Source organism: Aedes aegypti, chromosome 1 (genome assembly GCF_002204515.2).
Source record: "Aedes aegypti strain LVP_AGWG chromosome 1, AaegL5.0 Primary Assembly, whole genome shotgun sequence".
Lineage (NCBI taxonomy): Eukaryota > Metazoa > Arthropoda > Insecta > Diptera > Culicidae > Aedes > Aedes aegypti.
The window spans coordinates 105077061-105089428 of NC_035107.1; the positions used below are offsets into that span (position 1 = coordinate 105077061).

Below are 12368 nucleotides of genomic sequence, written 5' to 3' on the forward strand. Positions count from 1 at the left end.
ACGGTTTGAGTTGATTGAGTGATTTCACATCAAAATCTCATGCGTGAGATTTGCGAAGCAGGTCTCTAATGAGTTTGCTCTAACGGCAGAGCGTATTGATTGAAATTTGAGTGTGAGTCTATCAACATTGAACCGATGGATGCCAGACACTCGAGGCGCCTTTCCTCACTCTAGCAGATGTTAGAAGAAAAACAGTGTCTAAGCTGCACTAGCAGCTAAGTACGCAATTCTTAGCTGGAGGTCATTGTCATCGGTTGACTCGTGGTAGAGACTTGCGAGGGCAAGAGCTATGTTGGATGCAACGTTCAGGTGGACTCACTATTGGCAAACTAGATAGGATGTAATAAAAAAAAAAAAAAACGATCCTGCCTACTATATTTTATGAAACATCGAAAATCGTAGAGCGTCATAGAGTCCCTGACATTACGTCACGCCATCATCGCTCTATTTCCCTTGTCTAAACAACTATTATGCCAAACGACTGTTAGCTGATTGTAGTTTACAAAAAAAAACTTAAGTATATAAAACACTGATTTCTTGAACAGAATGAAAGCTGAACAACATAAGTACTTACATTTAATCACACAGATTGCACAGAAAACGGATTTGATCCACCGGGAACGGACTAGCCACTTTTTCACGTTGGCAATGATCGCCCGCAGGTTCTCCGGATCCGACTTCATGATCCGATCGAACTCGACGAACTTGCCCGGCCGGAAGAACACCTTGGTGATGCCGAATTTGAAATCATTGTTGTTCAGCTTGAGCGAGTGCAGCATCGCTTCGCAGAAGGTACGAGGGTTGAGCTTCGCCAGCTCCGGCGGAAGGTACGACTTGTACATGTTGTACAGCTCGTTGAACGGCACCCGCGACGGGTAGCCGTACTCCATCAGCTCCAGAACGGATGTGGTGCCGGAACACTTTAGTTGCGCCAACGCCAGACCGCCCTCGAACTCGTGGTCCACCATGCGGCTGTTCGGCTTGATACAGCGGATGAAATTTGTGCCCTGAGAATACAAGGTAGATATAGTCAACGGCAGATCTTATGAAACCCTATTACCCTCCCTCCAACTTACGTTCTTCTCCAGTTTGTCCATCAGTTCCCCCAGTTGAGTCTTGAATTTCGAACCAACAGAAATGAAAGCCAGCTTTCCCTTGGTGGAGGGAGCTTTGCCATTGCAGAATAGTCGTTTAAGGAGGAAATTCTCCGATTCCTGCACCAGACCCTCGAGAGAGGCATGTAAAGCATCGTTGTTCTTCTCGATGAATTGATTCTGTAATCGAATGAATTTAAAAAATAATGTTTCATTCTGCTTTTCGTGCTTTAAGTGAGGTCAACCTACCGTATTGTAGCAAACAGCTCCGGCGAAGTGGCGCACCAAGAACCCTTCATCATCCCGCAGCACCCTATGAGCTTTCAGGCGCGAAGCACGTGGTAACGATAACCGAAAGTGTCCTTGCCAAGCGCTGTGCACTTCCGATGTAAAATGCGCGTACGAAGGCTTCGGAAGTTTCGATTCCTCGTCCAGTATATTGAAAATACCGTTCGCCTTGGACTCGATCAATTCTGATGAAAGAATAAATGTTTGAAAATTGCTCCTCATTGAACCAAATTAGTAATTACCAATAATGTCCTGGTTGTCAGTGAACTTAATCTCGGGCACGTTCAGACCTTCTCGCTTGTAGAGTTCTTGTTCGGCAGCCAAAATGTTATCATTGAAGAATTTCTGAAGCTTCTCATTGCAATAGTTGATGCAAAACTGTTCAAACGAATTTACCGTGAAATACTCTGCAATACAAACCGTTGTTGAACAATCCCATATCTATGACAGTACACTACAAACTTACCAAACCCAGCAATATCCAGCACGCCAATGTAGTAGCTCGATGCTTGGAAGGGAATGTTCTGATTGATCAACGACACAATGTGATCGAACAGCCTTGAGTAAAGTGCTTTCGCAAGAGCATCTCTAGCGTTATTGGCTTCGTAGATCTTCAGTGGTACCATGATAACCGTACCCTTGATGCCACCACCTTTACTCTGCATCACCCTGGAAACCAGCGCTTGTCTCAGTTCAAACGAATCCAGCCCAATCAAGTTTGCCGTAATAGCCAATGCCTTTTCAGAGTTCTGCGAAACTCGGCAGCCTCCTTTGGCGTCTTCCGGATTATCCTCGAAGTTAATGTTTCCTAAGTGTAGCACCGCTGCAACTAACCCGTAGATCTCAAACTTCTGGGCCTCGGACAGTCCCAATCGTGTTAGGGCTTGGTCTAAGTCCTGGAAATCATTATAGTCATCCAAGATCGGATCCTTTAAAGATCCTTTCGTCATGTGATCTCGCGATTTTTGTGAATTCGGAATCTTCCTATCTGTATTGCTCGTTGAGAAATATTGTGTACATCCGGACAAATACCTATAGTCATCTGGCTTTCCAATCATCAGTTTATCCCGCAGCTGCTGTGGAGCTCCAGCACACAGCAAATAAAACACATGGTAGTTTCTCTCTTCCGGGCTCTGCGTGCAGATCCTGCTCTTTTCCAACAAATAGTGAGATATGTATCCTCCCACCACCTGACACTTGCTGTCGTAGTGCACCTCAATAAACTTCCCGAACCGGGAACTGTTATTGTTCCGCGTGGTTTTAGCATTTCCGAACGCTTCCAGGATCGGATTGGCATCCAGGATCTTCTGCTCGATGGGTCCCGCCGTCGAAGCGGCATCACAAAGATACTTCAGCAAGTACTTGGTACTCTCGGTCTTTCCCGCGCCCGACTCACCGGAAACGATGATCGACTGGGACACCTTGAGGACACGCATGTCACGGATCGCTTTGTCGGCGATGGCGTACACGTGCGGGGGTAACTCACCGAGCGATCTTCCATTGTACCGCTTGATGGTGTTCTTGGAGTACAGATCCCGGATTTCCTTGTACGGATTGACTGCGATAAGGATGTTGGCTACGTACGTCTGGTAGTGGTGAGAAGTGTTTTAGATAAGTGTAAGTGTAAGGGATAGGGAGATATTGCAGTGAAGTTGTGGAGCACCCAACAGAATTTCGAAATTCAGAATGAAATAAGAATTACTTACATATATTTTGTCCTTATAATATCGGTTTTTGATGTTATCTAGCAGAGTAGCCTCATTAAGGAACATTAATTCACCTGTGAAGTAAAAAGAAATACAATTGTGTTAATAATCGACGGAAAAAAACAGATTCGTGTATCCACTTCGCGTTACACACTTTTGAAAGCCTACGGAGAGTGTCCAACATACAATGCCAAGATAGGCGCAAATTAGGAAAGAAACCGGACAAAAGTACCAGAGATCAAAGCCACCAATATTGAACTCGATTGAGAGCAGTACAGGATCTGAATAAATATGAATCAACTGCGGAACATGGAAAAATCTAGCTGAACCGTAAGATAGCATGGACCAGAACAATATGCAAAGGTTCTATGTAACGATTGATGGCGTCATCTGACCGACAAAACAGCAATGGGCTGAAAAATGTTTTTCAGTATATGTTGAACGATAAACAGGAAATGATGACGGCCAAGCTGTGGACTCATTCTTCTGAAGGTATGGGATGATGAAGAAATACCCACTGATTGGATGGATACACCCAATGTAAAAGAAAAAGCACAGAATGAAGCTCCCCAATGACAGAGAGATTACTCCGGCGTATCAAATACTGTACCTCGTCAATCGCCCGGCTAGTTTTGATAAAACTGTTCAACAACGGATCATATGTTTGCCGTTATACTCCCGGAAACGATGCTCTTAGCTATATTTCGGAAGTATAACTCGCCATCTATTGGCGATACATACATACGATTATACACTTTCAGAATAATTCTGAATTGTTCCATGCGACACACCAACATTTTTAGTTTTTCAAAACAGTTTTTCTGGGTATGTGGTGCCCTCAGGGCGATGGCCACTTTCGAAATGATTCTGTAACCTTCCTTGCGACTAACAATAGTTCATAATTTTACAAATTAAGTTCATTAAAAAACATTTCAATGGCTTCAGAAGACACTGCATTGGTAAACTACTGTCATACTCCGGGAATGTGATACTTCAGGGAAGTGGCCAATATTTCTTGAAAGCCTTTCGAAGTCCTTGAAAGAATTTGTTTCATAAACTATAAAATTTGAAGTGTCCCAGAAAAGGTTTCTAGATGATTTCAAAAAGGCCACATCCTTGAGGAAACTAGAGTTTTGGAATATCCCAAGAGGTGGCCAATGTCACCAAAAGGCATTAATAGTTCATTATAAGTAAACTTGTTTCGCAAAACCATCAGGTGTGGTGTGCCACAGGCAAACTTTATGAATCATATGAACTGTAGCCGATTCCCTGTGGGCTCCAGTTTATTCAAATCCTACAAAAAGGCCAAATGCAGGATTAAACTAATTTGTTAATCATAAAGGTCTTAGAATGAGTTCGAAAGCAGTCACATCTCTGAAGGCACCATATTCCCGGAATATCCCAGGAAATGGCCAAGATTCAACCAGATGTTAATGATCTATCTTCTAATGAACTATTTTTGCAGAACCATGAAATTTGGTATGTCACAAAAAAGTTTTCGAAACAATAAAATATTGACCACTTCCCTGAGGGTACCAGGTTCTTGACAAATCCCAGGAATTTGTCTATTTGTCTTTTGGAAGTCTTTGATATGCCTTCAAGTGAACTTGTTTTGCAAAACAATGAAGTTTGTTTTGCCTTAGAACAGGATCCAAAATCATTTCATGAGTGACAACTTCTATGCGCACCACCACACCTGAAATGGAAGGAATATGCCAGAATATGGCCATAGTCACCAGGAGTAATTGTTGTGTCTTCGATTGAACTTGTTTAGCAGAATAACATTTGACGTGTCACAAGGAAGGTTTCAGAATCAGTTTAAATGTGGCCACATCTTTGAGGGCGCCACATCCCTGAAATATGCCAGTAAGTTTCCAATGTCACCAGATGTTTCTTCCCTGAATATGCCCAGAAGTAGAAACTGTCACCAGATGTCATTGTTATGTCTTCTTTTCATCTTGTTTTGCAAACCCATGAAGATTGATGTTTCGGAATAATTCTAAAAGATGGAGATGCCACCCCCTTTACCCTGTGTCCTCTAAAAGCTTAGAATCAATATGAAATTATGTTTGATCGATTTTAGAACAGAAAAAATATATGTGTCACATGATAGACTTCTACAGCAATAGTAGATTCGTTCATCCCTTGTAAAGTTTCCAAAACTTACTGAACCTGTTCTGGCGAAACATAAGTAAAGTACAACTAGTTCAGAATGATTTGCCTCTCGAAAATTGTGATCCTCTGTTTTTGTTGCTCAAATAATCTAGGTTAGTTGAAATTATGCCTTATGCCACACCTACATCCGCTCAAGGAACTGGCAGCCAAATCAAGAAAACCAACCAACACGACGTTGCCGTAGCCAGCATTACAATGCTCAAACCGTAGGGCTAAGCTGACATTCAGCTTCAAAGCACAGTGTTGCGCAATTTTTATGCTGGCTACGAAAACATCACAATCCGTTAGTCCCTTGCATCCGTTCCCCAGAAAAAGTGGGAGGGTCAAGGAACCATACGCCACATACATATCATATCGCCCAAATAAATGCCTGGATCAATTTCCGGGGTTTTACTTTTAGGACCATTTCTGGAACCATACATCTTAAATATATATATTTATTTTTAAAAAACCGTCATTGCTATCAAATAAGGATTTTGAGATCAAGAACTCAAAATTAAATATATTAGATCAATCAACTAAACGATTATAATGTTTCGTAAATTCAAATTTCAATCCAAGGATCCAGGAAATTAAAAATACTAAATCAAATGTTTTCTAAATCTTATAGAAAACTCTTCAGAAACGTATCCAGGGATTTCAAAGGACTTCCGCCAAAGTTACATTTAGTAATATCTCTAGGAGTGCTTCTAGGGAGTTTAACAAGAATCACACACACTAAAAACTCCTCAAGCATTATCTCCAGCAATTGAACCGTGAGAACTTTGGTACAATGGTGGCGACAGAGCAGAACGTGGAGTGACTGGGAAGCAGATGCAAGTTATTCGGTGGAACCCGCTAAGCGACCGAATCTGTGTGTTGAATTATTCCAGAAAACTTTTCAGGGAATTACTCCACGTATTCCTTTAGAAAACACTTAAGAAATTCTTCCAGTATTACTACGGGAGTGCTTTAAGGAACTACTCTTGCAATTTCTCTAGGAATTCTTTAAAAACTTCCCAGGGAATTCTCTCAGTAATTTCTGTAGTGAATCTGATGGGGATTTTTCTAAAAACAAATCTCTAGAAACATCCCTGGGAATTTCTTCAGCGTTTTCTTCAAGATTTTTTCAGTGAATCATTCAGGGAATAAAATCGAAAATTGGATAGGAAATATCAAAATTCATCCAGGAATTGGGAAGGATTTTTTTTTTTTCAAGAAATTTTGCCATGTGAGTTTATTCCAGAATTCCTTTACAAATTCGTTCAGAATTTCTTTGGAATTCGCCTGAGAATATCTTCAGGTGCAAATCCCGGAGGAAATCACAAGAAATTTAAGAGCAACTCCAAGATAAATTTCCAGACGAATTCCTAGAGCAACTTTCAAAGGAACTCCTAGAGGAACTACTAGATGTACTTCGGAATTTCTTCCAGGGATTACTAAGGGAATGCTTTAAAGAATTACTCCGGTAATTTCTATCAGAATTCCTCCAGAGATTCTTCAAAATATTGCTCCAACTATTCCTCACAAACTTATCTAGGAATGCTTTCAAAAACTCCCTCGGAAAATTTAAAAGGAACTCGCTCAGTAGTTTCTGTATCTGAATCTATTGGGAGTTTTTCAAAAAAAATTGCAAGCAACAATTTTGGAGTTCCTACTGCAATTTTCCGCGAGTTTTTCTGTGCATTTCTCTATTTTACTTTAGCGTTTCCTTTGGATTTTTTTCAGTGAATCATTTCAGGGCAATTCAGGGTATAACGTCAGAAGTTTCTCAGGTAATTACTTTAGGAAATCCGGTAAAGAACTACTCCAAAAGATCTTCAGGAAATTATTCCCAAATTCATCCAAAAATTATGAAGTTTTTTTAAGAGTAGAAGATATCCTGCATGAAATTCTTAAAGAATTACTCACATGGAAATGAATTCGTTCCAGAATTCCCTTATAAATTTGGGATTCCCCTGGAGTTTTGTACAGTCAACTCTCCCTTACTCGATGTTTCGTATCTCGATATCGAGTTAGAGATACTAAAAGTCGGTTTTACAGGCTACCTCGATGGTCCATTGGATTGCAGTTACACTGAATCTGCGTTCTGTAAATCGATACCTCTCTAAGAAGAAACTCATTGGCCAACATCCGGATGAAATCCTGGAAAATCGTGCGGAAGGACCTCCTAATGAAACTTCCTGAGAAAATCCTTGCGGAATATCTGGAAGAACTCCTAACTTTTAGTGAACCTTCTTTTTCTTCTTGGCATTCACATCCTCACTGGGACAGAGCCTGCTTCTCAGCTTAGCTTAGCTGAGCACTTCCACTGTTATTAACTAAGACCTTTCTAGAGTACGATTATACTCTATGCCCAAGGAAGTCAAGGAAATTTCTATTACGAAAAGCTCCTGGACCGACCTGGAATTGAACCTAGACACCTTCAGCATGGCTTTGCTTTGTAGCCGCGGACTCTAACCACACGGCTAAGGAAGGCCCCCCTAGCAGAACTTCCGGCAACAATCCTTGCGGAACATCTGGAGCAACTTCTAACTGACCTTCTGGAGGTATTCGTGTGGAACTCAGAGGAATTTTTAGAAGAACTCTTAAGATTACTTGCAGAGGAACTCTTCCGGAGCTTCCGGAGGAAATCCTAGAGAAACTTCTAGAAGAAATTCCGAATTTGGGAAACATATGCAGGAACTCTTTCCCGATTCCTAGCAAAAGTTCGGGAAGAACTTTTCGAGTAACATCTGGAGGAACTCCTAGATGAATTTCGGGGGTAAATTCTGGGAAATCTTGAGGCGGAACTCTGAAGAAAACTTCCAGAAGAAGAGGAACTTTCAGGAGAAATCTTAGAGAAACTTGCAGAGGAATCCCAAAACTGGGAATACTTCCAGATGAATTCGTTGCGGAACTCTAAAGGATTTCCGAAGAAACTTCTACATGAACTTTTGGAGAGTTTCCTAGCGAAATTTCCAAACAAAATCCCAGGCAAACTTCTGGAGAAATTACCAAAGAAGCATCCGAATGAACTCTTGCGGAGGAACATGTGAAGGAATTGCTAATGAAACTTTGAGAGGAACTTCCACAAGAAATATTAGAGGAACTTCCGGAAGAACTTCTAGAAAAATTTCCAGAAGAACTTGCGGAAGATTTTGATGATAAACTTTACCACAACTTCCAGAAGAACTCTGCGGAAGAGCTCCTTGTGGATCTCCCGGAAAACATCTTGGGGTGTTGAGGTACTGTTTGATGGGGATGTGTTTGAAGTTGTTTAAGAATTTGTTTACCTTGGAACACTTGTGACATGTGACAACGACGTTGCCTACGATGTGAAAAGACATGTTGCGACGGTCTTTTACGGACTCTTTTTGACGTCATTGAGCTTTTGGTCAACGTCAGTCCAACAAGGAAGTGAATGTTTTGCATTCCGTTTATATTTGCATTCTCACAGCAAAAGCAATGTTGTGACAGTTCTCACAGCAAACAAAGGAATTTTTGTCAACATTGTACTAATACGCAGACCATCCACTATGAATCACGAGTTGTATCAAGTGTATAAAGATGCAAATATTATTAGACACTAGTGGTCCCGGCAAACTTCGTCTTGCCATCAAGTAGGCTGTTGCAAAACGTCATGTAATCCCCCATACAAAATGACACCTGAGTCTTCTCCCGTTTTCCCGATTATTCCGGAGATTTTCCCAAACTTTTTCCTTGCACGAACACGTCGCATCCCTTGTCGAGTGCAACAATGAAAAACTTACATCAATCCGTTGATCCGTTCCCAAGTTATTTCGTGACATACAAATATCACTCCATTTTTATTTATATATAGATGTAAAATACTGCAAACTTCAGTGGGATGATCATTTAGTGCGAAAAAAGTTCTCGACTAAACACTTGATGCCAATAAAGTCGAGATCAATATAATTCGATAATCAATAAAATGAAGTGGTGCATATTTTCGGGAAAGTTGCATTCGAGAACTGGCATTCTAAGATATGACATTTTTTGAAACAGACAGGAAAAACTAGCACAACCGACAAAAAGAGGTTGAAGTGTACTCACAATAAGTCGAATTGCCCAACAGTTGAAGTGGTTTCGTCTATGGAAGACGATACCATTCCTCATAAGTGCAATCAATTGTTTTTGATAAGACAATGTCAGACTAATAAACAAAACGCTTTAGTCATCGGTAAGTCAAACAAAAGCAATATTTGTAATTGCTAGAATTTCCGCAATAGCTAATCCCTGGAAATGTGAAACAAGTATCACATCACGTTTCAATTCAATCTTGATATGTAATTGTGTTCAACAATCGTTGAAAAATACCTGCAGCTTCACACCGTGTACTGAAAAGAAACCATGGCAACATATTGCACCATGTGACATGCATATAAGAAAATGCTAAAAACGCCCCCTCAATGGCAATGGCACACACTCCAAGTCGAAGTGGTGAAACCATCTTTTACAATTGTTCTTTTTCATTATTGGCTTCCGAGGGTTTTTCTCGGCTGTAGCACATTAGTAGTGCTATTGTTGCTGTGCAGTTCTTGCGTTTTGTGCCACGAAGCTTCGCAGTTATTGTGATACCCTCCTCGAACACAGTCACATATGTACACTACCTGGCAAAAGTATGGAATCGCTTTGCCTAGTACTGCAAGTCATTTTCAAAATTTCAACCCCCCCTAAAAGTTTAGAATTATAGTTAAGCGTATGTTGTAGCGATTCCAAACTTTTCGAGGATGTTGCAATATTCGAAACGAGTGTTGCAATACTCAGTGAAGCGATACCATTCTCTTGGTGGGTAGTGTATATACGTCCAAGCATGACGGCACACCGCTTTACGGTTGCTACAACCTCACTGCTAGTAACAATACTATGAAAACCAGCACGCAGAATGAATCACTACATTCTACGTTATGAAACAAATTCGTAGATCTAATTACTATGCCTAGGAAAATGGTACTTACAGTTATCATCGTGATCGGAGATGGCTTCGCACGATGGGAAGATATCCTCCAGGATGCAATTTCGCTTCGGTTGTTTGCTATCCACTGGCTGCACTTCATACTCGTGGGCACCGATTTCCGATATTCGTCCCTGGATGTACCCCGTCTGGGAGTCCCGAGCCCATACCAGCTGGGAGTCCCACATCGTAGTGGCGCTGGCCTACTGGCTCACGGTGACGACACAATCAGGATTCTGCAGCAATGGTGACGATTCCTGCCGTCCACTGCCCACGTATGTTGCCCACACCCAAGCCACAACCTGGCCGTCCTGGCGATCACAATGACTGTGGTTCGGCACTCTGTAAAAAGGTAAAAGAGAACCATACGAGATGATAAGATTACTGCTCAGGCTGCTATCGGGGAATGTTTCGCTAGATAAGACGAACGATTTAGGGATGTTCAAGCGGCAGAAATGTCCACTTCCATAGCACACTTCGCAATGGATTGTGAACACGTCTAGTGCGAGTTAGTCATCACAGCTGGTTGGTGAGCTGGCGGGTCGACACTGAGCTACGCGATACCCAGAGCGAAACGGGGTTACTAACAGTCCAGAAATGCAATCTGATAATGACAGCGAAAATAGCTCGCAAAATGAAGTGATGGAACTCAATGGATACGACCTTGGATGTGGGAGAGCAGCGACCAGGTCGGGGTTGATACAGATAGATGTTGTATACTGAGATTTATCGAGGTTTGTGGGACATAGAACGTGTAATGCTCCCCGCTTGTAACGAGCGTATCTATCGATACAAGATGTGTGATGGTTTGAGGAACGTTATAATTAGCTAATTGGTCGTGGAGTATAGACGTTAGAAGTATCACAAAAGTGTACATTTTTTTAAATCGTTAAAGATTTAGCACGCGAAGTCTTAGGACTTTCAAATACTATTCAAGCAATGGCTATTATTTTAGATAAAAAAAGTAGTTCGAAGGCCCGAGATGAACTAGCCCAGGGTTAAAAATCTCGTTAATAAAGATAGAAAAAAAAGTAGTTCGAAAACTACTCATTAATAACAAGGTACTAAAGTAGACTGATTCAATTTTAATTTTGTAAATACTTAATACACGGCGTTACAAACAAGGAATGTAGCTACCGAACTTTTGAACATTTGTCGAAAACCTTAAAATTTCAAGATCACAGACTTACAGACGTAACACTGGAGAAATACTCATCCACTACGTCTTAAATGATAATTTAAGTTTCCTAAGTGCATCGTTTTCCTTCGTGTTTGACGTTTTAAACTAACGTCTTCTGCAGGCCGTGTTGTACATAATCATGATTCGTAATGATTATGTTTATTCATTTATTTAGTTAACATCTAAACAGATAACACTGAATCAACAATTTCAAGTCACATAGGGGAAGGGGTGGTAAAATGAACACCTTAAGGATATCATCTTGTTTCTGATAGAAAAACTAGGAATTTGTAAAATTCTATCGCACATCATCAAAATCAGGGATGTTTTCTATAGCAACAACACGAACTCAGACTAAAATAACTAAATTTTCACATATTTTTATCGCTAGCAAAAAAACGGTGCAAATGTTCATTTTACCTGCACTATGTGTGTAAAATGAACAGCTTTTGGTGGTAAAATGAACATCGTGCATAAAACGTGAGCAAAACAAATATTTCTGAAATTTTTCGTTGCATTACTGAAAATATATCCATTATTGAATGTAACCCATTCAAAAAGAATTCTAAAGGTATCATATTTGACATCATTTCATAACGATATTCACCTCACTGAAAAATCTCAAGACTTTCGAGCTAAAAGTTAGGTCAGTTCTAATTTTTAAATGTGGTTTTCTAAAACTTTAGTTTTCGTTGATATTTTCACTTCTATTGACCTCCGTATGAACGCGAACACTCCAATTTATGCTCTAAGTTGTCCGTGCGTGATACAAATTCATCGAAATTTGTTTTTTCTCGATAAAAGGTACGGTGTTCATTTTACCACCCCTGTTCATTTTACCACCCCTGTTCATTTTACCACCCCTTCCCCTACTCGATTCGTTGCCGCATCTCTCCATCCTTGGTACTGCCCCACGCTCGCCAAATCGCTCCACGTCTCGGTGCGCTCCACGTCTCCTTGTACCAACCAAAGCAAACACCATATACTCA

The 12368-nt window shown here is 40.8% G+C and overlaps 1 protein-coding gene across 3 annotated transcripts in view; it reads right to left on the reverse strand.

The window, feature by feature from the left end:
- LOC5564399 (myosin heavy chain 95F) overlaps positions 1-12368 on the reverse strand; it is a 94580-nt gene that overhangs the window by 17628 nt on the left and 64584 nt on the right. For all 3 annotated transcript variants that reach the window (XM_021844401.1, XM_021844384.1, XM_021844391.1), the window contains exons 3-9: positions 10204-10541; positions 3089-3162; positions 1849-2968; positions 1625-1789; positions 1344-1567; positions 1077-1274; positions 575-1007 (exon numbers count right to left, since the gene is read on the reverse strand). In XM_021844401.1, coding sequence (XP_021700093.1) covers positions 575-1007; positions 1077-1274; positions 1344-1567; positions 1625-1789; positions 1849-2968; positions 3089-3162; positions 10204-10387 — 2398 coding nt within the window. In that variant the 5' untranslated portion in view covers positions 10388-10541. The remainder of the gene's footprint in view (positions 1-574; positions 1008-1076; positions 1275-1343; positions 1568-1624; positions 1790-1848; positions 2969-3088; positions 3163-10203; positions 10542-12368) is intronic.